Consider the following 26,376-nt stretch of genomic DNA (forward strand, 5'->3'; position numbering starts at 1 on the left):
GGCTTTGAGATTACACCTCTAGGGTGAGAGCTCTGCTCTACCGTGTCCTAGCTGTGTTACATTGGACAGGTGGCTTGACTTCTCTGAGCCTTTTCCTTTACCTGTACAATGGAAATATTAACAGACCTACATTCATGGGATTGTTGGGAAGATTAAATGAGATGCTGCATAAAGACATTTGGCATAGTGTAAATGCCCTATGATGGTGGTGGTGACGATAATGATGGCAGTGCCATGATAAGTACTGGACTAAAATGTTGCTGTTGGGAGAAAGAAACAGATGGTGTATGGGTCAGAGTCGTGCCTCTGGGTGTGTGAGTATATCCCATCTAATTGATGTGCATCGACAGTTGACAGGTGGTATCCGAATAGCATGGGACAGGACAGAGTCTGAGGCTAAAGAGATGTTGCTTGTACCTCCTTCTAAAACCCTAAAAATCCAAGGACAGAATAGCTCACATGTTCCAACACCCACCCATGAGTCCTCAGCTTGGATTCTCTCACTTGATGAATCAAGTCAGTAATTTAGTGTTAATTTAATAGTAACATGAACCAACATGTCATCGTCTGCCACTCTCTGCTTCATTAGCTGCGGTCTCACCTACGACACGAACAAGCTTAGCCTATGCCTATCTCCTGCGTCTTCTGTCCCACATGTGCAGAGCTCAGCTCCAGTCCCTGTGCTGGTCCTGTGTCAGGAAGGACGCAGTGGGTGGGAAATGACAGACACCCAGCTCCAAGTGGCTTAAGGAGGAAAGGGAGTCATTGTATAATGCAACTCAAGCATCAGCGTCTGACTTCAGATATGGCTACTCAAGCGGTCCACCTGCTATCGCCAAGCCCTGGCTCGTAGTGCTTTTAGTTTTTTGATCGTGTAATTCTTTTTCATTATTTCTGGAGAGGGTTAAAGTAAAATAAACGCATCCCATCAAATCACCAAGTAGTTCACTGGCAGGAGTCTATTTTTTAAGTTAGGATATAGCATCAGCTTAGTTCCAGGTGTATGGCATAATGATTTGATATGTGTAGATATTGTAAAATGTCTTGTTAACATTCATCACTACATGTACTTACAGATGTTTTTCTTGCCATGAGAACTTTAAAGATCTACTCTCTTAGCAGCTTTCAAATACACACTGCAGTATTATTGATTATAGTCACCGTGCTGTACATGACAGCCCCAGGTCTTATTTGTTTTATAACTGGGTGTTTGTACCTTGTGACCACCCCCCTTTTCCCATTAACTTAACTTTCATTGGTTCTATTGTCCTTTGTGGTGGTTTTAATTTGTGGCTCCAGCTGGTGACTCTTCCCAGCTTATTAGCCCCATTTCACAGATAAGGAAACTGAGACTCAGAGAGATGAAGGAGTTGCTTAAGCTCACACAGCGAGGCCAGGGCCAGGGCTCAGACGCAGGGGACTGTGTCCCCAGAGCTGGGCGTCCCTGCATGGGGACACCTCTCTGTGCTCTGGTCCTGCTTGCCTCCAACGTGCTGGCTGGCTTTGAGGCAGCCACTCGGCCTCTCTGGGCTTCATCTCCTCCCTTTGGAAAACAAGCAGGATGAGCAAGATGGTCCCCAAAGTCCCTTCCCATTCCGATGCTTCTGGGCCAATTTCTTGTAAAAGACATTGTGACAGAGCAGAGAGCTTAAAAGACAAAGAGATGGGGAGGGACAAAAGCAAGCAGTGAGACAAACAGAACAGGCCACATAGTGCCTCTGTTTTTAACTCCACATGGTTCCTAATAGCGGTGTTGACCTTCTGTCCCCATCGCCAGCCCTTAGCAGCCAATTTGGACTTCCAGCTCCCACTGCGAAGAGATGGCATAAAGGCAAACTAGTATTTTAATAGCTGCCAAATTGGTCCTGACTGTCCCTGTAATTAAATGAAGGGGAGTGTTGTGTTCACTGCTCCTCCTTGCTTTCCTCCAAAAATAAAGTAACTAGATTGAAAGACACATAGCACAACTACCATTTTCCCAGATAGCTTGGGCAGGACTAGCAGAAGCAGGTGCCCCAAAGTCTACTCGCAGCCTGAGTAAGCGGGTCTTTGCAGACACCTCCAGGAGCTCCTGGCTTTGGCTTAGGGATCATCGGGGAAGTTTCCCACATCTTGGCAACCTGATCAAGTCGCAGTGTGTGGGGACAAGTCCCTTACAGGGAGATGGAGAGGAAAAAGCATTTCCCTCAGCCAGAATAGCATTTCCTCAGGGACTTTTCCTGTCTTGGTTGATCTAAGTTCTCTACCTAATTCAAGGTCACAGAGGCCCAGTGCTCAGTTCTGGGGTACAGTGTGATGTAGTTTTAAGAGCGCGAGCACTGGGCTACAGCCAGCTATGTCATGTGACAGCCGTAGAACTTCAAAAATTACCTTGACTCCCCATACCCTCGTTACCTCGTCTTTATAAAGTTTGGACAGTGATGTCGGAATTGTGGAGGACCGAGTTTCCTCAATGACCATGGGAAGGCCCTGGGCTTCCAAGTATGTTATCTCATTCCAGCCTCACTCGGCAGGTGTTACCCCATTGTAGAGATGAGTACAACTGAGGCGTGGAGAGCTGCTTGAACATGCTCAAGGCCCCACAGCTAGTGAATGGCACAGCTGGGATTAGAAGTGTTTCAGTCCCACTTTTAAGGCCTGAGTTCTTTTGTCACCCCAGGATCTGAGAGGCCCCTGTTTAAGTTCTTGGGGTACACAGGTGATGACTTTAAGCAGAATCATTTTTTTTTAAGTGATTAGGGGAGTGAAATCAGGTCCGTCAGCCTATCCCAGAGTGTGTTCAGGATCCACCCGTGATGTGTGGCGTTATTCTGGATAGTTCCTAAATGGGCATACTGGGAAAGTTGGGTATTGATCCAATATGCATCAATGAAAATTTATATAGTTTGCCAGTCTAGCCCATGACTCCATGGGTATTATGCTTAGAATAAGACTAAGTTTAAATAAAAAAGTTGAAGCTACTTAAAGTCATTTTCAATAAAAATATTAAGGGACTTCTCCTATAGTTACTACATTATGCACATAGCAGGGCAATAGGGCAATTAAGAACCCAGGCTCTGGGACCAGACTCTGCAGGACTTACATGCTAACTGCTCACTAGGTATGTGACCTTGAGTAAGTTACATCAACCACCTGTGTGTCAGTTGTCTCCTCTGTTAAGTGGAAATGATGATAAAGCCAACCACATAGATTTACTGCAAGAATTAAGTGAATGAGCCTGGCCGGCATAGCTCAGTGGTTGAGCGTTGACCTATGAAACAGGAGGTCACAGTTTGATTCCTTGTCAGGGCATGTGCCCTAGTTGCAGGCTCAATCCCCAGTGGAGTGTGTGCAGGAGGCAGCTGATCAGTGATTATCTTTCATCGTTGATATTTCTATCTCTCTCTTTCCTCTCCCTTCCTATCTGAAATAAATATATATATATATATATATATATATATATATATATATATATATATAAAGGAATTAAATGAATGAATATATGGATAAGCTCTTGGAACACGTAGTTTGCCTATTAAGTTGATGGTGCTAGTGATGATGATGATGGTGATGGTAATGGAGAAAAATCTTGAAGATGGTATACAAGTTATTAACATTTTAGAAACACTTCCTGCAGTTCCTAGGGAAACAATTAGCATTTCAAATGTAAGAAGGCTAGACCGGAAAGAAGCTAGGACAGGTCCCAGCCCCCAGGATTGGCAGCACCCTCACTCTGACACTGAACTAATCTTCAGACCCAAACCTCCCTTGATGTGTAAACAGGCAACTATTTAGCCAAAAGTTGGCAAATCCTTCGAGAGCCAGGCCAGGAACCTCCTCCAAGCAAACCTGCTTTCAGGAGGCCCTTTGGTGCCAACTTGTTCATCAGCAGAAGAGCTCTCTCCCAGCTGTCTTGTAGCACCATGATTGATGTGGGAAGATAATCAGTATCTCATCTCCAATGCGGAAAGCACATTGACTTTTGCGTTAGCTTTTCTTAAACCCAACCGGTGAGTTTATCGCTGTTTGCATGTTCATTTTATTTAATTCCATTATGGCAACCGTGTCAAAATACTGCTTAGCATCGCGCAGCACCCACACCACTGTGCACACCTACCTGCCCCTGGCCTCTGCTTGGGTTTTGAGGTCAACTTTGGAACTTTTCTTTTTTCCAAACAACGTATGTCAAGTAGGACAAAAGACCAGGAGGAAAATATTTCACAGCATCATCTCTGAGAGGCAGAGTATAGTTTTTCTTCAGTTTCTTTTTATGTTCCAAGCTTCTACGAAACATATGCATTACTTTTAAAATCAGAATAAAAGGTAGCAAACATTGTTTTTAAAAATGTGTGAAATGTGAAAACCAATCAGCGTTCAATGGACCTTTAGACTCTTGGGGGTGCAAGTTGCTGTGGGCCCTGAGTGTGGTGAAGAGCATGGGCCACAGGAGCTGGGAAACTGTAGGTTCCAGAATTTGGGCCCCTGACTCTGTTTTTCTTTCATCCTTGAATGTCAAACCTAAATCAGCTTTCTTAGCACAAGGCACATAATAATAGTAACACGTAGACAATGTACTGTGTGCCAGGAACTGTCCTAAACACCTTACAGATATTCTTTCAATTCCCACAACAACCCCATGATATAAGTCATTATCATGCCCATTTTCCAGATGGGGACACTGAGGCTAGAGAGATTAAATGATGCATAGCTCCTAAGTGCAAAACAGACTGGAGCCCTGGAAGTCTGGCTCCAGTCTGCACTCCTGGCCACTGCGCTACACTGATCCCCTAAGTATGTTCCTTGTAGCATTTCCTACCTTGTCCAGGCCACATGTGCATACGGATGATACGTTCCTTCCACCGGTCGGGTCAGAGTCTGCCTGTCCTGTGGCTGGTCTACTCCTCAGTGAGGCAGGGAAGCTGAGCATTCCCCTGTAGCTCTGACTCCAGCTACCTTAGCCTCTTTCCACTCGTGTGGGTTCTTGCACATGCTATTTCTTACAAAGCTTATAAAACTCTTCCCCACAACACTTCCGATAACCGAGTCCTTCTCATGCTTCTCACCTAACTTAAATCTGACCTCCTCAGGGAAGCTTCCCCAGCAGTCATCACTAGCTAAGCCCCTGTATCTTTATTTTCTGTCATCGCACTCTGAGTTTCTCTGTAGAGCACTTACCACAAACATCTAATTACATATTAATGTGTTTTGTAGCTTTTTGTGTCTACTTGTTTATTTGTTAGAGCAGCATTATAACCTTGTGGCTAAGAGTGTGGAATCCAGAGTCTGACTGCTAAGGTTTGAATCCCACTCTTGCCACTAACCAGCTGGGTGGCCTTGGAAAAATTACTCACTCGCTCTGTGTCTTGATTCCTTCATGTGTAAGATGAACCCTCATTTGTAAAAAGAAGGATTGTGGTGAATACTAAAGGAGAGAATAGATATTAAGTATGAGGAGCAGGGCCTAGAAAATAGTACATGCTCAATAAATGGTAGATGGTATTATTTCATTCCTTTGTCTCTATCTCTAGAAGAGAGAGAAGAGCAGGGGTGGTGTCCATCTTATTTATGAGCATATTCTCAGCACGTAGTCCTGGAGTATTGAAGGGGCTCTCTAGAGCTGCTGAATGAGGGAATGCCCCAAGCCCCCTTGTTCTGCCAGCAGCTGAGGTCAGGAAGGGTCACAACCCACCCTGGGCCTGAGACAAATGGCCAACAAGGCCCCTATGGAGCTGCCAAACGAGGAACCCAGTGAGCCAAACCCTCACTGACTCATGGCATGGAAAGGTGGGAGGGGTTTGTATTCATGGTGCTCGGACAGAATTAGGATACCCATGATACTTGCCACCTCTACCACCACAAGCATGGGCATTGCTTAACTAACATAATAGCAGGAGATGGGGTTCATTGTGTGGGGGCTTTGGGCTTCTGTCCTTGGTGCTGAAATATCCTGCTTTTTCCTTTTATGCAGGGTTTCTCCTTAGTTACGCGTGTGCCCTGCATGTACCTATACCAAATGGCAGGAGAGATAGAAACTTAAATTTTCTATCTTGACAAAGGAAAAATGTTAAGCATCTTGGTGAGCATTTATGGAGCACTTACTATGTGCTGAGCACTTTGCTAAGCCCTCTCCATATATCGTCTCATTTAAACCTTCACACCCACTCTGTAAGGCAGCTATTATTATGATCACCATTTTCCACATGAGAAACTGAGCCATCTCATGTTCAGGTCGCCCAAGGTTAGTGCAAATGCAGGACTTGAGTCAAATAGTCTGGCTCCAGTGCCCAAAGCTTGGCCCCCGCATTATCATGTGGCTGTCATGAGTGAGCCCTTTCACATAGCTGGCTGACTTCAGACATTGTGGCTTTCATGCTTTGTCCCATGGCTTTATTTTTTAACTAAAATGCTTAGGTTGTACTTATGCTAAAGGAGTAATCTGGGTTCAGTGACAGATCACTGGGCAGGAAACGCGGAGAAGGGGAGATTTTTTTCCCTAGGCTATGTGACTTTGGATGACTTTGGCTCATCCATCCCTCTGGGTCTCAGTGCGTCTGTGTCTGTGTGTTTAGTCTGTAGAATTAGTTATATTAGCTGATTGCTAAGATCCCTTCGTGCTCAAACATGCTGTAAAATTCGAGGGGCAGAGTTCTTCCTTTGAGAACTCATTATAGGACAAGACAGTTCTGGAATAATTTCCTACTCCATGATGATGCTGAGATTGCAGCGAGGGAATTAACTGAATTGAGGGGCTTCTTCATTGCCTGCCTTTTCGGAGATCATTTCCAAAGGCTACAGATGCTTTCTTAACTGAATTCTTCTCCTAGGGGCGAGAATCAGGGCCGCTCTTCACCTCCCATCTAATTTCCTTGATGCTCAGCCGAGTAGACTGGGTACCTGTGACATCCCAGTAGAATCCTATTGAGCTATGACTGTAGTTTTCTGTAGTTCCACATATTGACCCAGTTGCCCCAGGTAACCAAGTCAATGGGAAATGAAACTGTAGGGAGGAGAGTGTCATTAGTCACCTTCAGTGTCTTGGGCCCATTGCTGCAAATCAACCTGCCCTCCTTGAGAACCATGCTTCCTGGTGAGCCTGCATCTATGAAAAGACACATCCAGGAGTTTACTGACTTACCTTGATTTTCAACCTTGACCTTTCCAAGTTATGGTGAATGCACAGGGCAGGAAAAACAGCAAGTCATTCCTAAGCAGCTGATTCATTTCGCTTGCTAGATACCCAGACCCTGGATCTCTGACACCTTCTCCCAGCCCAGACACCGGTCCCAGTAGTGCCTCTCAACCCAGGAACTTAGAAAATTCTGAGACCTTGGGAGCGGTTGTCTCTATTTTTACTCATAATTAACCAAAGCTTGTGTTTGCAGCTTATCAGTTTTGGAATGCAGTAAATACAGCAACCAATCTCCCAACCCCATGAATATTTCATTGTGGAGATTACTGCATAAATATTGTATTTGGATATTATGGTCTGGGACATCACATTAAAATTGCAAGGCGATGCTATTATCCCATATAATGGAACATAAAATTAAAACGCTGGTCCATGGAAAGAAAAATTTTGCAAGTCCTCGCACCTGGATACCTTTTATTTCTCTCTCTGGGTTAGTCTTGGTTACCATGTAAGTTTTGATATCAATTATCTAAAATTTAAAGTGTTAAGCATGGTTAAATGCACCGATTGTATGTTATTGTATAAGTTAGCATCAATCAGAGTCAAGATAGGATTTTATTTTCCTAAACTCAGGCCTCCTTTTAATGAACTGGTTAAATCCAAGTTTGGTGTGATATGGTGAGTATAATGAAAAACCTCCGTCAGGTCACATCCCCCAAAGAGATCCCTAACCTTTCGTCCATGTGAGGCCAAACTTGGATTTGGCGCGTGGAAAGATGTGTTAGAGAAAGAACAAGACCAGAGATGCTGGATACCTGGGTCTTCTGGTTGGCTGATGTCCTTCATGTGTCTCTGTGCGTCCTCAGAATGCTGGCACTTTCCCTGGGCTCCCATGTAATGTGGCCTCCCTCCCACTTCTTTCTTTGTTACCTCCACTGTCAGACAACCTCTATACTCGTGGTGATAAGAGGCTGCCAGCCAGCTCTAGGCTTGCATTCTCTCAGCTAAGAATCCCATAGAAGGTTCTTCCATCCTGGTAAATTAAGCAAAAATCCAGGACCCAGTCGCAAAACCAGCTTGAATCTCTCACCCATTCCTGAACCAATATGGCAGCCAAGCAGATGGAATTGACCAGCCTGGGTCATGTTCAGCCCCTGGTGTTAAGGTTAGGTGCAAACCCAAGTTGAAGATCAGTGACTGTCCAAAGTAAAGTCAAGATGTGGTTCCCAGAAAACTGAGAAACGGATGCTGGATAGACAGAGACAAGGAATGAAGCGCCAGTATGTGCTACAGTGTGAATGAACCTTGAAAACATTATGATAAGTGGAAGAAGCCAAACAAAAAGACCAACAGCCCTGGCTGGTGTGGCTCAGTTGGTTGAGCATCCTCCCATGCACCTAAAGGTCACCGGTTTGAATCCTGGTCAGGGCACATGCCCAAGTTGTGGGTTTGGTCCCTGGTCGGAGTGCGTGCAGGAGGCAACCAACTGATGTTTCTCTATCTCTCCCTCTCCCTTCCTCTCTCTCTAAGATCAATGAAAACATATTTTTTAAAAGGCCAACATATTATAGGATTTCTTCTATATGAAATATCCAAAATGGGTAATTCGTAGAGACAGAAAATAATTTGGTGGTTGCCAAGGGCCAAGGGGTACTGGGCATGGGGCCTGATTATGGGCATGGGGTCTCCTTTGGAGTGTTCAAATATTTTGAAACTAGATAGAGGTGATGGTTGCACAACATTGTGAATGAACTCCATGTCATTGAACTGTACACTTTAAAACGGGTGACTTTATGTTGTAGAGCTGGGGGAGCAGCAGGATCCCTGAGCAGGGAGGCTTCTAGACTAAGCTCCTAACTCAGTAACTAGCCCCTGAGGAGCAGGGATCATCCTTACTCCTCTTTGCCCTGCACAGGGCCAGCACCATGCCTGGCACATAGTAAGTGTGCAATTAATGCTCACCGTAAATGCACAGAGTTTGGGCCAGAGGCTGGGTTCTTGCTCTGTCCAGTGTCCCCACACAACTGTATTACCAGCTCTTCGACCATTGCTTTCTGCATTTACAAAACAGGAAGTGCCAGAGCTACCAGCCTGCCTTGCAAAATCCCAAATATTTATATGTTTTATTCTCTCAAGCAAGAGTTGTCCATCTGAGGTTCATAGATGGAGTTCTGAGGGCCCATGATGTTGAATGGGAGGAAAACGTTCTTTATTTTCACTGAAATCTACGTAAATATAGAGTCCAAACCACAGTAGTATGAGCAGTAACTATTAAGAGTCACATATTTTCATATCACATAGTAGTTGATGAGTCTACGCCTAAGTGTCATTTACACTCACCACTTCCTCACCTTTACAGTGGTCATTAGACCTGCCACAAGATCTTGTTATTTCATGTGTCGAGAAAGAAACACACCACAGGTAATTATCATAAATTCGGTGTTATAAGAAATATTTTGTAATCCTGTATTTAATGTGTGAGTCAAAAAGCACCAGAATTACTATATCATAAACTTTCTGTTTTTTCAATACTTTGTCATTCTGTGTGTTATGATTTAAGAACATTATTCTGAGATGAGTGTCCACAGGCTGTGTTCACTAAGTTACCAAGGCATCCATGGCAGTGAAAGATGATTTCAAAGTTCTCTAAAGAGGAAGTCGATGTGCTGGATGATCATTGCTATCTAGTTGTGCTCCACAAGTGCCCTAAACTCTCTAAGCTTCAGTGTCCCCATCTGTAAAATGGGTGTAATAATAGTACCCACCTCAGAGGGGTAGCGTGACCTGTCTCCGTGTAAACCAAGGGACAGCGTATACACAGAGCCCTGGCTCGGTGCCTGGCACACAGTCAGTGCTCCATAAATGCTTTGATCGCTGGGATTGTGCCATCTCATTTGGACTCTGGGTGGAGGCACCTTTGGGCTAATCACTTCTTTGTGTCTTTCAGGTTCATCCGGAAACAGGGCCTGGACCGGCTCTTCCTGGAGTGTGACGCCCACATGTGGCGCCTGGGGGACCGGCGGATCCCAGAGGGCATTGCCGTGGATGGCGGCTCTGATTGGTTCCTGCTGAACCGCAAGTTTGTGGAGTATGTGACGTTCTCCACAGACGATCTGGTGACTAAAATGAAGCAGTTCTACTCCTACACCCTGCTTCCTGCCGAGGTGAGCGTCCCAGAAAAAAATCCCCCAGAATGGCCGGGGCTGGCTCTAGCATTTAGAGCAAAGCGGATGCTGAATTTTTGGTAGAGCAATGCTGAATTCAATACAGAGCCCTCCAAACAACCAGATGAGGATGGAGAGCGGCACTGACTGCCAGGGACCTAGTTGCAATGGCAGGGACCCTGGTCCCCTCCAATCTATGGAGGCAGCACAGTGCTGCCACCAGCAATCCACAGCGTCTTCATGCCAAGTGGAAAAGGCATCCCTTTCTTAAGACACTTGGCTTGGATGGGTCCTAAAATAATCATATACTAATTTTATTAGAGTAAGACACTGCAATTTTCTAGAAAACTGTTATTTAAAAAATGACAAGCCTCTGAGTGTTGATTTGCTGTGTTGACAGCAGCCCTTCACACCGGAGTGGAGCAGTGTGGAATCCGCACATCTGTGCAGGCCGGCCCTTTCAGGACACACCCACATCAGCTCTTCAGTCACCAGTCCTGTAACGGCTTTCTCAACCAAGAATCCCTCTTCTGATTTTGAATATTGTTCTTTCAGTTCCTGACAGACACTAGTGTTGGCCTCATCAGTCAGACAAGAAATCCCAGTGGTCCCAAAGACAGCAGGCGGGGCCCCTGCACTGACAGCCCTCATGGCCAAGTGCCTGGGACTCAGCGCTTCCCGTAGCTTTCAGAAGTATTTGAAAAGCTCTGGGGAGTCTGTCACCACTTTTCAGACCCCAGGGTGGGAAGCGGACTTAGTTTGGGCTGCAAAATACGATAGGGTAGGTGGCTTACAAACAACAGAAATGTACTTCTCACAGGTCTGGAGGCGAGATGGCCCAGCTCAGAGTGCCAGCATGATCAGGAGAGGGCCCTCTTCCAGGTCGCAGACTGCCTGCGGACAGTTCTCACAGGACCGAAGGGATTACAGATCTTTCTGGGCTCCTTTTTATAAGGACACCAAACCCCATTCACCTCCTGATCAGCTCCCAAAGGCCCCACCTTGTAACATTATCACATTGGGGGTTATGATTTCCACCTTTGAATGTTGGGGCGACACAAACATCCAGCCCATTTTAGTCTTCCTTGTTGTGGAAGACTGCAGGCTGTTCTGAAACAGCTCTGGCCCCATCTGGAGTGTGGCCACTGATGTGCCATCAGCCTCTTCATCAGACCTGGGCTGAGAGAGTCCAGGTTAAGATTCCTGACCTCCAGCTCCTAATTTCCTACTTCAGAAAACTCCAGAGCTGGTTCTGTTTCCGCTGAGCCCATGACCCCTCCCACGAGTGGCCCACCATTCCTTCTGGCTTGTGCCCCCTCTCTGCACCACTGTGTTTCTAGTCCAGACAAGACAGTGCATCTCATCTGGTGGTTTCCATGTTTCTCACCAACATCTGGGGCAATAACAAGCTCTGAGTAGGGCCGACTGCCCGCTTCACTCCAGAGAGATGATGGGCTTCTTGTCACCGGGCCAGGTTTTGCTATTCTGCAGACATGTTAAATAATCAGCTTTTAATCCTATTTCAGCAAAACATCACCTTTTCTCTCAATTCCGATAACCTCCTCATCCATTATCTTGAAGAGACTTTCGGTATCATTATGAAAGGACACAGGGCAGCTGGTAATTGGGTACTTTTCCCCACTGCTTGATGGAGAATATGGGCCTCTATGGGCTTGGAGACAACTCAAGCTTAAAACCCAGGTTCACAGACATGTCATTTAGCATCACAGGAAGGTCAGCCGGGGCGGAGCGGGAGGGGAGCCTCATTGTGCCCACCCACCCTTTGAGAAGAGACTGTTTGAGGCTTTGGTTCTTTTCATCAAGATACTGGTCCTGGCGCTGGCTCTCTGTCCCATCCCTGTCCCAGTACACACAGGCATGTGACACTCCAGGTCCCTGTTAGACCCCCTCCTCCATTCCAGCATCTCTGCCTTGCCCTCCCTTCTCCCAGACTACTTCCAGGGAACTGGTTCAGAAGAAATCTGAAAGCTATGCCATAAATTTATAACAGGCAAACACATATTCCCCAACAGCTTCCCCTAGCGAGCAGAGAGCAGAGGAAATGTATCTGCCTGGTATCTGGGTTGTGTTAAAGCAATGTCCAAATAAAAGCCTCTCTCTCTCTCTCTCTCTCTCTCTCTCTCTCTCTCTCTCTCTCTCTCTCTTTCTCTTTCTGTCTCTGTCTCTCTGAATCTCTAACCAAATCTCTCCTCTCCAGTCTCTCTTTTCACTCTCAACATTGCCTCTTTCGTAGGTTCCTAGGAGAGGTGGGCCAAGAGTCAGGATTTGGGGGAAGCAATGGTGCCTGGTTCAGCACCATGGACAGCAGGCAGCCCCACCCTTCACCTCCCTGTGTTGTAGTCACCTACTCCAGCAGCTAAGTCAGGAGGGCTCCCTGGGGCCTGATGCACCCATGAATCTGACCTCCCTTACCCAGGGGTGAAATTCCAAAGCACTGGTCTTTCTTCTCAAGATATTTCAGAGCTGAGTCCCTTTGTTCTCAGTCCTGGCTATTTGCAAAGCAAGAGCCAAAGGGCCCCAGGTTTTCTGAATAATCTTCCCCCTGTTTTCCTCTGGTCCCCATGTGTTCACATATCCCAAGGGGCTTTTCCTCTCTGCTGAGCAGACAGAAGATGTCCTGGTTGATAAGAGATATGTTGAAATCAGGTTTTAGACTGCTGGGGAAAGGTCATTAGAGGAACACTCAGGACATTAGACTGCTGAGCAGAATTCAGCCACTCTGGGCGAAACATCCAGTGCACCCTGAGTAGGACCAGACTGGCACTGACCCCATTTACAGAAAGAACAGAAGAGTCTCTACGAGAGCCCCTTCACAGGCAGGTGGTCCCAGGGAAGGACCCCACCCAGCCCATTCGAGGGAGGCGGGAAGCGGTCTCAGGCTGGTCCCTCTCTCCCCTGCAGTCCTTCTTCCACACAGTCCTGGAGAACAGCCCCCACTGCGACACCATGGTAGACAACAACCTGCGCATCACCAACTGGAACCGCAAGCTGGGCTGCAAGTGCCAGTACAAGCACATCGTGGACTGGTGTGGCTGCTCCCCCAACGACTTCAAGCCACAGGACTTCCACCGCTTCCAGGTGAGCCCACTGTGCCCTGCAGCCCCCAAACCATGCCTCCCAGCATCCTCTGCAGGCAACCAAGGCCAGGCCTGTTGAGCACCTCACCCCCCAGTTTTCAACCCTGCCTATTGATGATAATAATGACAATGTCAACAGTAGCCAACATTTTTTAATGATTCCAGACCAGGACAATTCTAACCACTTTGCCTGTCTTGATTCATTAACCCCACAACAACTTATTAGATAGATAAATAGATAGATAGATAGATAGATAGATAGATAGATAGATAATTAAAATTATTATTATTCTATTTTATAAATAGGTAAATCAAGGCATAGAAAAATCAAAAACCTTATCCAAGGTCATATAACTCCATGTATCTGTTCCCAAAGGCCATATTTGTATCCATTTCTTTATATTGCCTTTTAACCAGAATCCCCTGAAAACATTTGTTAAAAACATATTCCTGGGTACAAACTTGAGTATATCTGGGGCAGAGTTTGTCAACCTCAGCACCGTTAACACTGTGGCTGGATAATCCCATGCTGTGGGCTGTCCTGTGCATTGCAGGCCGTTGAGCAGCATCCCTGGCCCTACCTACTGACTGCAGGTAGCACGCCGCAGTGTGACAACCAGAAATGTCTTCAGGCATCGCCATACAGCCCTGCGGGCAAACCACTAATCTCCAGTGAGGTCCAGGAATTTTTAATAGATTACACCTTGGGGAAATTGTGATGAGCAGCCAGGTTTGGAAACCAGCACAATCTGTGAACTGAAAGGAGTAACAAGAGGTAGGAGCATTATTGTCCTCACAGGTGTCTCTGCATGGCCTTGTTTACAGTGATGGGGGGAGAGCAGAGGCAGAGGGCGATAAATGCTCCATCTGCTTCCCTTGAGCCCCCAGACCCATCCCGAATGGCCCCCTGTTTCCATACTGTGTGAGCACCCTCCCACTCACCATGCTCGACCCCAGCTGCAGAAGGCACAAACAGGAGGCTACAAAATGGTTAAACACGTCACTCTGAGGTCACTGGAGCTGTCACATGGAAATGGTATGCTGCTACTAACCCAGAGGGAGAGTGGGGACAGCAGTAACCGAGGTGCCCCCGCTGACTCACTGGCACATAACTGAGCCGCTGCCCGCATGAGGCTTCAGTCTCTCAGCCTGGCTCCTCTGTGTGGTCCTGGACCCGCAGCATCAGCGTCGCCAGGGAGAGGGTTAGAAATGAATTGCATATTGTGCAGCTTCAGACGTGCTGAATCAGAATCTACACGTGAACAAGATCCCCAGGGGGCTGGGAGGTTCTATACGTTTGGGCACAGGAGTTGGGATCTGCTCTCTCCCAGGCTGTGTGCCAGGCCCCCCGTGGGCATTTCATTGGCTTCCCTGCGGTAGACATCATCTCCATTATGCAGGTGGGGAAACTGAGGCACCGATGGGCGAACTTACTTGTCCACAGACACACGTAACGGAGTGGTAGGGCTGAAGGTCCCACCCAGGTGCTCCCGGGTCCAGCCCCGGGCTTTTTGCACCAGCCCCTGCTGCCTTCCTGGCTTTGTGTCTGCACAGGTGCAGAATACACAGCAGGTTTCACCCCTCAAGGTTCTTATTCCTTCAAGGTCCCCACCTAATGTCTTTCGCCTCTGTAAGTGGTTGCTGCAATAGTATTTTTCTAGACTTTTTTTTTTTTTTTTTTTTTTTTTTTTTGGTGGCAGATTGAGAGCTACCCAGGGATCTCCCCAAGCCCATGTTAATTTGGGCATAAACTTGGGTGACATTTTCGCTCCATTGTCCATGTAGAAAGGATCTGCTGAGCAGAAAGAGGATTGCAGGGGGAATATTTGACCTATTCAAAAGGAAAAAAAGAATTCCCACTTTTTAGAGGACCAGTCGTCGTCCTCACACAAAGGACCTCATCATGTAGATAAAGTCCGAGGTGGTTCCTGGGAGCGCGCCCTCCCAGCCTGCTTGCTTGCGGACAGCAACATCTGTACTCCAGGCCCAGCATCCCATGGACCACGGTCTCTGATAAAGACCGACTAACACAGAGACAGTGCCCTGTGCTCACAGCTCTTTCTTCCACAGTAAATAGAGATCAAGAATATCCCCCAACATCTAGAATCCAGAAACTGCTGCCTATAAGGAACTCAGAGTTCTTGTTCAAAGAACTCTGAGGAAGAGGACGATAAATATAGAAACATGCCCTTTTAGAAAATCCAGCTATGATCAAAGAATCATGGATGAGGAAAGAAGGCTGCCCTGCCACTGAATTCGATTTTCTTCCTCCAGAAAATCAAGACTTAGAAGCCCCTGGTAGCAGGCTCAGGCCGGGGGGATGGGAGTGATAATAGTCACATAATAATAGCAGCTAACACTCTGTGCCAGACTGTGCTAAGTACCCATAGGATACCCATTTTAAGGGTGAGGAAGCTGAGGTCCTGGGTGACTTGCCCAGAGGCATATACAGCTAGAAAGTAGCAGAGTGAGGATTTGAACTGAATTGGCCACAGCGGCAGGACGTCCCAAGGGTCCAGGAAGCAGAGAAGTGATGGGAAGTTCAGAATAATAAGAAAGGTTTTTGTGATCAGGAGCTTTCAGTTTACGCAGCAGCTGGATCCTAGGAGGTGCCATAGAAAGAGCTTCGGTTTGAGGAGCATCAGATTCGGGTTCAAATCTTATGACTGTGTGAGTTTGTCCATATCACTTCCCCTCCCTGAACTCCGTTTCCTCATCCGTAAAATGGGAATCTGAATACCCACTTTGCAGAGTTGTTGGGAGGATTTGAGGTGATGACATAACTCCAGTGCTTGGTAATTATTGCCATGATTGTTGCTGTTTATTCACAGCAGCAAAAACAGTGCTAGACCCAAACTTAGCTCAATAATAACACTAGACCAGTGGTCGGCAAACTCATTAGCATGTGGCTCGTGAGCCGCAGTTTGCCGACTACTGCACTAGACCATAAGCCCCTCAAGGGAGTGGCTATGTTTGAATTATTTCCATAGCCCTGGACAAATTAATCTGGGTCAAATCCAGCCCACTGCCTGCTTTTGCAAGTTCCTTTTTAGCACCGCCCATTCACCTGCTATTGTGCCCAAGGCTACTTTCACCCTACAACAGCAGCGTTGAATCCTTACAAAGCTAGAAATAGTTGTTATCTGGCCCTTTCCTAAAAAAAATTGTTGATCCCCGCCCAGACCGTAGTATAAGACTTGATAGATAACAGGTACTCAGTAGTTTATTTCTTTAATCCTGGACCCTGCATTTTAATCCTGACTCTGTCATTACCTTGTTATGTGACCTTAGATAAATCCCTTTTCCTCACGGGGCCCCAGTCTCCTTGAAAATTTGGCCTACATAAATGGTCTTCAAATTCTGCATCATAACCACCAGGAAAGCATTTTTGGATACAGATTCCTAAACCTCATCTCTGGAGATGCTGACTCTGCTATTATGCCCAGGATACTGTAGGGAGTGGTGGGGACGGTGGTGAGCCGAAGAAGCCATGCCTGTCTAAAGGGACAGCTGCTTTCCAGCTTTAAGCAGTTGTTACCATGCAGAAACATGGGCCTGGGGTTGCTGGATCTATTTCTGTTTAAAGGGAAGCCAAGAATTGTTTCTGTGAAGTCTTCTACTCTTTAAATATTGCCAGCTAATTCAATTTTAAAACACTCTGCTGGACAATTAATATATATTCGTAGGCTGTATTTGCCCTAGACCTTCAGTTAAGTGATTTTGGAGACCCATCCCAGCTGTAAACACTAGGGTGTGATTTATTTAACCAACATTTAACAAACATGATGCTTCCCAGATGCCCATCATGGCCCCAAATGCCTTACCAACATTAACTCATTCCATCCTAACACCCTTAGTATTGTCTTCATGTAACAGAGGAGGACACTGAGAACAGAGGCAGGCAGGCAGGCTGGCTGCAGAACCCTGCTCCCACCCGCCCCACACACACACCCACCCACCCCACCTGCTGACGCTAATCTTTTTATCCCTTGAGCACAGCAGACAGCCCGGCCCACCTTCTTTGCCCGCAAGTTCGAAGCCGTGGTGAATCAGGAGATCATAGGGCAGCTGGACTATTACCTGTATGGAAACTACCCCGCAGGCACCCCTGGGCTCCGCTCCTACTGGGAGAACGTCTATGACGAGCCTGATGGCATCCACAGCCTCAGTGACGTGACACTGACCTTGTACCACTCCTTCGCCCGCCTGGGCCTCCGCAGGGCTGAGACGTCGCTGCACACCGACGGGGAGAACAGCTGCAGGTGAGCCAGGTTGGCAAGGCGAGGAGAGGCAGGGTGGAGGAGGGACAGGGCGGGGACCAGGGAGGAGGCGCAGACCTTCCTCTGTGTTAGCGGCCGCGTGCTTCTCCCTCTCTTCTTTTGCCTAGAAAGCACCTACGCAACCATCTCCGCGTTTAGAGCATGTCCCGTCTACCCTCCACCCCCGTCTAAGCCATCATCAGAATTTTACTTTTTCAGAGTATCAGATCTAATGCTTACCCAATCATTTCCTTCCAGTGGACTCATTCTTTATGTTAAGCATAGGTGTTTTAAAAGGAAGCTCTATGTCATCTTATTATATAGTTGTATTTGTCTTAAATGGAAGGTAACCATGGAAATGCAGAACTTTTTTTTCTTTTTATTATGGAAAATGTCAAATATATTCAAAATAGAGAAGAGAGTGTAACCCCATGCTCCCACCACCCACCTCTCCCGGTGACCAGCTCCAGGCCAATCCCGTGTCACGGCGCCTCCTCCCAGATGGGTCTGATTGAGCCACATCCCTGACATCACATCACCTCAGCCATAAATATTTTAATGTATGTCTCCGAAAAGAAAGACTCCATTTCAAAACATAACCATGTTATCATTACCACACCTAAAAATATGACCAAAGACATCGGCAAAATGCAGAACGATTATTTAGAGCGCTCAGGTACCCCTTAGAATCATCCCTTCAGGTGTCACTTAGAATCACCTCACCTGCCACTAGCAGGTGCAGGTTGACACTTGAGGAAAGAGTGTTCTAGAAAGTATGGAAAGCAGAGGGGAAGGTAGGAAAATAATTCAACAGAATCCCCTCCCCTCCGCTGTCTTTCCCTAAACCAAGCAGCCTTTTTGTTGGCGTGGCTTCCTTTCTCTAGCAATGTGCATTGCAGATATTCACATACTTGCAACAAGAGTTTGGAGCCCTGTTATATTCCTGATCGGCATTATAATATTAGCCCCGTCTCCCGCTCTCTGCAGCTTCCTTCATGCTAATGATCCTTTTTAATGCCGCTACTGTTCCAAAGAGCAGAAACTCGGGAGTTTGCTTAATCCAGCCCTTTCCTGTTACTATTGTCAGTAATGGGCCATTGTAAATAACATCCTGATGACTCTCTTCTTTGCAGAAAGCCTCTTTCTTCCCTTCTTTTTTTCTGGTTATTTTTTTAGGTTGGATTTTCAAAAGTGCCTCTAATCACTCTCCTCTTTCTCGTTCTCCCTTCTCCTTCTCCCACCTCCCTCTTTTAAAGCAAAAATAAAAAGGTTTAACATTAGTCTCTCTCCACTGAGGCTGCTCCTGTGTTCCCTTCCTTGCCTAGCTCTTCCCTCTTCTCTGGAACTATTGCCTAAATCCTGAACATACGGGAAGGGTTCCTGGCTGGGACTGCCTACATGGTCAGCTGGGTTTCTGTAGGGCTGCCACAGTTTATTCTTATTTCCTCATGGCCTCAGCCTCTATCCTCTTCCTGCGGGTTCTGACTTAGTTTAAGGAAAGCCCAGTGTGGGTTGGGAACGGGACCTGCAGATTGAACTCAACTTTTATTTACTACCTGTTGACCTTGGACAAGTGATTGACCTCTCTGACCCTCAGTTTCCTCATCTGTAAAATGGGAATAATAATAAGTCTTACAGCATAAGGTGTTATGAGGTTTAAAGGAGATAATCCTCAAAAGTGACCTTCTGACTTACGTATTATTATCCCCATTTTTAACCATGTTTTACTTACAAAGTGCTTAGTAAATGTGCATGCCTTTATTATTAAGCTGCCAACGTCAACAGGGAGCCTACTGTGTGAGCCACACGCTCCGTAACCAGTTACATGAACTGCTCATTGCTCCCTCTGTGCTTTCCTTTGCTTATCGCCCCCACTGTCCCCACACAGCCAACTCTCTCCCAGTCTCTGAGGGCCATCTTAGGCACCATGTCCTCTGTGAAGCTTGCTGAGCACTCCCCCTGATAGCCCATCCCCTCCCTCTCCCAAGCTGAAAGTAGCTCAGACTCACTTCCAACCCTCCCTCCCCACCCCCCATTGCATGTAGCAGCAGTACTTTGGGTCAAGGTCAACGGTGAAGGTCTTCTGCCCCTGCTAGTCTGGGCACAGAACCCTTGCTCACAGAACCACAGTACAAATCCCCAGCACAGAACCCAGTGCCACTCTTGGAAGTGGAATATTATTCAAGAATAGTCTTAATCCCAGGCTTCTTAGAATTTATAAAGTAAATAATCTTATAGGAAATTCTAGAAGATACCCCCAAACAAATCCTAGGACTTATTTGGGAATTAAGCGGGCCATCAAGGTGCCCCCGGCAGAATCCTTTGACTTCTCGCTCCCTTTTTTTTTTTTTTTTTTTAATCATACTACAACCACTGTGCCTTGCTGTGGGCAAAGCCAATATATTTATGAATATGAGCCTGAAAATAAATCAGGACAAAGGACCCTTATCCCAAAAGGCAGTGGAGAGTAAATTCTTACCCCCAGGGTATCTGGGGAAACAGCAAGTGAGAACTTTATTTCAAGAGTCTCATTTTCTTTGGGCACTTCATGCAAATTGTGTCTTTCCAGTCTGCGGGATAACCTTTCATAAAAATAATGTTTATTGATTTTTTTCATTATAAAATAACTCATGCTTGTTGCAGAAATTTTCAAAATGGCAGATTGAGAGCGCAAGAAAATAAAATTTGCTTGTGAGTCACCCTCCAGAGAGAAAGATGTCAGTATTTTATTACAAGTCCTCAAATTCAAATGCCCTCCTGGGCCAGGCAAGTAGCATGTGGCAGCCAGTGCTGGCTGGCCCCTGCAGCACCGGCTCACCATGCCAGCGGAGACCGCCCGGGGCCCCAGTGCTGAGCCCCAGCACGTTCTTGTCCAATGGGCATGTAGACATTGAACTGCCAGCCATTTTTCAAGACAAATCAGAAACTTAGATTTTTGTGAGTCTCCTAATTTTTTCAATGCCCACTTATTTCAGTAAGAAAAAACACACTTTTGGGTGAGATGAATGCATCTATCTGTGGCATCCTTTAGGTTCTGTTGTACTGCATCTATTGAAAACAAACTCCCGCCTTAGTTTTAATTAATTATCATACACAGTCAAGACAAATGCCGGGAGGTTTTGTGTTCATTCCTGGGTTACATGTATCCTAGATGTACCTTAGAAGCAAAGCGTTCAAGAGAAAATCCTCCTAGAATTTTCTCTCCATCAACAAGTATTGTTTGAAGCATCTACGATGTGTCAGGCTCTGTGTTAGGCACTGGGCACTCGGCCATGACCCAGACAGACCAGGCCCCCGTGTTCAAGGCCCTCCCATTCTAGTGTGAAGACAGACTGTGCCTAAGCACTGGTACACAAGAACGAAGGACCAGTAGGGATAAATGCTCTGCTGAGAATGAAGGTAAGGTCACCTGATAGCAATGAGTTGGTGACTAAGATTCAGCAGTCAAGGAAGATGTCTCTGAAGTAGTGACACTTAAGCAAGATGATAAGACAGAGCCAGCCATGCGATCTAAGAGGAAAAGGGCCGTCCCGGCACAGAGAATTACCCCGTGCAAAGGCCCTGAGCTGGAAATGAGCTTGCTGTGTTCAAGAATCAAAAAGAATGTCTGTGCAGAATCTAAAATAAGGTCCACGTGGCTGGACGGTGGAGGTTTGGGGCAGAGGGAAACAAAATGAGGCTAGAGGAAGAGGCAGGCCTTTGTGGTCCAGGCGAGGAGTTTGGGTTTCACCGTAAGCATTGAGCAGAGCCACTTGTGGTATTTAAGGAGAGACGGTGGGTGTGGCTGTTATGAGGGTAAAGTGGACGGAAGTAGGAGGGAGACAAGGAAGCTCCTGCGAAGGTCCAGGGGAGACACGATGGTGGCCTGGACCGGGATGCTGGCTGTAGCAGATGGATTCAGGTGGAGACAGCAGGGTTTCGTGATAGAAGGGAGGGAAAGCAGGCAGTCACACTTGGTTTCTAGAGTGCTTGCCCATTGCTCATTTACTTGACCCCTTAGTAGCACCCCCGTCTGGACCTCTCCCTTCTGGAAACTTTTTTTTTTTCACTCCCAAGCCAACAAGCTCTCCTGTTCTTCTCCCACCATCACTGACCCAACCACCTTGCAGAACAAACATTGACAGTGTATTATTTAGCTCCTGCCATAATGCCGCATAACAAACAAGCCCCAAATCAGTGTTTTGAAATGATAAGCATTGACATTGAGCTCAAGTTCTCAGGTCAGCTGGGCAGGGTTCCTGGTCTCAGCTGGCATCTCTCCTGAATCTGCAGCCGCTGCAGGTCGGGATCAGGGCTCTGTTGTTCTTGGCTGGGAGCTGCTGGCAGGGACAACTGGGGTGGCTCTGCTGTGCCCAAATGTCTCATCCTCCAGCAGGTGGCCCAGGCACGCTCCCAGTTGCCCTAGGGGTCAATCTTTGCTTGCTTGCTTTCAAGAAATCCTGCTGTCTCCACCTGAATCCATCCTCCACCTCAGTCCACCTCTGCACTGCCAGCTTCCCGGTCCAGGCCACCATTGTGCCTTACCTGGGCCTCCGCAGGAGCGTCCTTGTCTGCCTTCTACTTTTGTCCATAACCTTATAACAGCCATATCCAGCGCCCCTGCTTGAATACCACAAGTGGCTCTGCTTAATGCTTGTGATTGGCATCCTCTCTGCTCTGCAAAGGCATGCTCTCATCACAAAAGAGCAAGAGAGGAAATGTGCAAGGCTTCTTGGGGACCTGGCTGGGAGCTGGAATGACGCCTTCAGGTCAAGGCAGGTCGGGAGTGGGGAAATGGACTCTGCCTCTTCAGGGCAAGGAACCCTGCGAAGCCACGTGGGAAAGAGCGTGGAGACAGGGAGGTGAAGGATCGGAGGCACTGATGCCAGCAGCCACGAGACTCTGTCATGACTATCTATGCCTCCAGTACAGTCGCCACTGGCCACCAGTGGGTATTTAAGTTTAAGTTAATGAAAGTGAAATGAAATAAAAAATTCCGTTCCTCCGCCACAGCAGCCACATTCACGTGCTCGGTAGCTGCAGTGGCTAGTGGCTGCTGTGGCGGAGAGAGCACCTCTGCAACCCGCCTCCCTCCCGGCACAGAGCTCCGCAGCACCGTCCAGGGCGAGGCTTTTCTGCTCCCAAAGCCCAGGCCCAGTGCAGACATGTGTGAGCTGATGCCCAGCGAGCCATCTGAAGAGGGTGCCGGCTTTTTTCTCAGAGCCCCCGAGGCATCCCAGTCACCAGGCAGTGATTTCCAGAGATGGGGAAGCACAGGAAGGTGGCTTCCCTAACCGTTGTAATTGGACATAAAGACTTAAGCTCCAGATCAGGACCAGAGCGAAGGAGGCTAAGCAGAAACAGTGATTCGTAGAACACTGTTGTTAAGGGGCCACAAGCACCCTCTGAGTGCTGTGCAATTGACACGTTGCAGAGGCCAGCAGCCTTTTATTCCTCAAGAAGGAAAGAAAGCTGGGCTCATCCCAAGTTCCTCCCACCTGAGCTCCCTCCTGGGCATCTCGGCTTAGTTCCCCGGCCCCTTTCTCCCAGTGATTGTGGATCAAAGTCAAGCGTCTTAAAACAAGTTACCTCTTTGTGTCTGAATATATGGACCTTGGATACATTGTTAAGGATAATGCCCAGTGCCTTGACTGAGAAGGACAGTATAACCTTTTTGATAAAGTTGGACAGCAGGCATGAAGGGTCCTTTGGAAGAGAGAGAGAGAGAGAGAGAGAGAAAGAAAGAGAAAGAGAAAGAGAAAGAGAAAGAGAAAGAGAAAGAGAGAGGTTCCATTTTTGCTCAAGGATGTTTAATGCAGTATTGTCTAAAGTGGGAGCTGCTGGCAGGGACAACTGGGGTGCTTGTGGTATTCAAGCAGGGGCGCTGGATATGGCTGTTATAAGGTTATGGACAAAAGTAGGAGGCAGACAAGTAAGGACGCTCCTTAGCAAAAAATTAGAAACCAGTTAAATAGCCAATGATGGGGAACTTGCTCTGTACTATACGGTATTACATACAGTGGAATAATACGTGTGTGTGTCATTTTTTCAGAGACTTTTCAAAAACATGTGATAATGCCTGCGAAATATTATGAAGCAAAAGCAGGATATAACCAGTATGTATATTATGATCTAGTATGAGATTTATGCAAATATATGCATAGGGAATAAGGCCGAAGGGAAATGAGTCAATATGACATTGTTTGCACACCGTTGGTGCTTCCCAATACCTAGCACCAGAGAGTCAATAAATATCTGTGAATTGACACCATCTATGTAAAGAAGCCTCAAAAGTATAGCAATGTTTATTTTCTTTATTGTGCTTTCATACAATCAACATGCTTTACATTTGTAATCATCCAAAAAGCTAGTAATAGTTATTGAGATCATAGATACACAGGGAGCAGAGTCAGGAATATGGTAAGCATTGTATAAAATGGGGGTTATTTTAGGAACAAGACCAGCATGATGGGTGGGCACCCCATTATGAGCCTACACATCTCCAGCCCTGACTCATGACCTCATATGATACTGTGTGTGTTTTTCAGGTACTATCCCATGGGCCACCCAGCATCTGTCCACCTGTACTTCCTTGCTGACCGCTTCCAGGGCTTTCTGATCAAGCATCATGCTACCAATCTGGCCGTGAGCAAACTCGAGACACTGGAGACATGGGTGATGCCAAAGAAAGTTTTCAAGATCGCAAGCCCACCCAGCGACTTTGGGAGGCTCCAGTTTTCCGAGGTAAGAGACTAAACATTGTCATACTTCACTGCCTTTTGCATCCCCCTGGCTGGGTCCTGTTCCATGATCTGACACCTATAGTTGGAGATGGAGGACAAGGGGACTTGGAGAGCACCAAGATAGGCTCACCCTGTGCCTGTAGAGGTTCTCCAGCCCCAAATACTGGAACTGGCATCTTAAACAGATCGGGAGGAGAAGGACAGTGGACCAAACCAACCTGGGCCCTTGGTCTATTTTTCATAGAACTTCTATTTCTTTTAATTTTTTTTTTTTATCCTTGCTAGTGATTCCTCCTAAACTTGGGTTAGTAATGGATCAATAACCAGTTTCCTGATGAAGTAGGGGCATCAATCCTGTTTTACATATTGGAAAATTGAAGCCTATGGAGATTCAGTGATTTTCTAGATCAGAGCTAGGAAGTGGGAGAGCTCACACTGGAACCAAGGTCTCCTGGAGTGCAAGTCCCATGCTTAATTGTGCTTTTGTCTCCCGGTTCTTAGCACAGGATTTAGCTTAAAATAAGCACCAGATCAATCATTGAATGGATGAGTAGATGGATGGATGCATGGATGGGTGAATGAGTGGATGGATGGGTGGATGGACGGATGGAAGGATGGATGGACGGATGGACGGATGGACAGATGTCAGTGTTTAGACAGATGGGCATGACCTATGGAATGCAGTTTCCACCTCTCCAGTACAGCATCAGCTTTCGGTTATTTTCCTGCCTGGGGAGATGGATTTATCCAGCACCACCCTTATGACACCAGCCCCACCTCTAGACCTGAACTGCCCTCTTTCTACTTCTCCAGCCTCATCCAGGACCACTCTCCTCACACTTGTTGTGTCTTTGTCAAGCATGCCAAGTTTGTTTCCGCCTCAGGTGTGGCATGTTGATCCTCCTGCCTCGAATGCTTTCACAGGTTTTCACCTATTTTGGGGGTCATTCTGATCTAAATCCAAACAATGTACCTTCCGAGAAGCCTCCTCTGCCCACTGACTTAGGCCATGATAGCTACCCTCTCTGCCTGACACATCCTTATTTTAGTTTTTTTCTTAGCATTTACCATCTACATCATCTTGTTGGTTTCACTAATCATTTGGTGATTGTCCGCAAGAGAGGGAAGATAATATCCCTCTCACTCACTGCTGTAAACCAGCACGTAGGAGAGTATGTAGCATTTGCAGATGCGGAATAAGGTGAAGGGATTAGCCAAACAACATATATGCCTAGTCCATGGACACAGACAACAGTGTGGTGAAGGCCAGGGAAGGTGGATGGAGGCTGGGTGGAGGTGGGCAAATGGGGGAAGATGGGAGACATCTGTACTAGTGTCAGCAACAGTGATTTCTGAATGACTGAGTGCCTGCACTTGGCTGGTGACCTGGAAGGAAGGGGAAGCCTGATCAAGCTTGGTGAGGGTTGCCCACACAAAACTCCTCATGGGATTTCTAAAGCAGTGATTCATTCCTGGAGTGAAGCGCCCCCAATGAGTTTGGCTGCTGGCTTGGGAGCCGATTTTGGAATGTGGAGAATCTTAAAGGATGGGAGTAAGTATCGCACCCACTTATGTTCATTTGCTAGTCTTTTTCCAGTCCCCAGTGGCCCACCTGGCCAACCTGTGCCCTGCTGAGTGGGCACTAAACAGGCACTGGTGGGAGTTTCTTGTGAAGCCACGGTTTTCAATTAAGGCTCCAAACAGATTGGCTGGATTTGAGCTGCCATGGGAGCCCACTCCATAAATTACTGGCGCCAGGGGGCAATTAGTTGCTGCCCCAGTTGGAATCTGTGCTGGGGGCCCAGGCGGCCAATTGAAGACATTAATGTCCCATTAAGGAGATGGATGCCTGGAGGCTGGGCTCTCCCTGTTTATCAGCCTGCCGTTGGGGGACCGGGCACTTCTGGCAGTGACAAATGACACTGGCCACTCGTGGCTGGTGATTTGTGAGGGTTCCTGCGATAGCTCTGATACCCTTGGTGTGAGAGCTACCGAGATTTCTGGCAGAGTACCAACGTATGAGCA

At 47.0% G+C, this 26,376-nt stretch overlaps 1 protein-coding gene across 1 annotated transcript in view; it reads left to right on the plus strand.

Moving 5' to 3' along the window:
* XYLT1 (xylosyltransferase 1) overlaps positions 1–26,376 on the plus strand; it is a 309,698-nt gene that overhangs the window by 268,541 nt on the left and 14,781 nt on the right. The window contains exons 7-10 of the mRNA XM_080679050.1: positions 10,056–10,272; positions 13,195–13,371; positions 17,370–17,632; positions 24,157–24,352. Of these exons, the coding sequence (XP_080535176.1) occupies positions 10,056–10,272; positions 13,195–13,371; positions 17,370–17,632; positions 24,157–24,352 (853 nt within the window). The remainder of the gene's footprint in view (positions 1–10,055; positions 10,273–13,194; positions 13,372–17,369; positions 17,633–24,156; positions 24,353–26,376) is intronic.

The sequence above is a fragment of the Plecotus auritus genome, assembly GCF_963455305.1.
Source record: "Plecotus auritus genome assembly, chromosome: 7".
NCBI lineage: Eukaryota > Metazoa > Chordata > Mammalia > Chiroptera > Vespertilionidae > Plecotus > Plecotus auritus.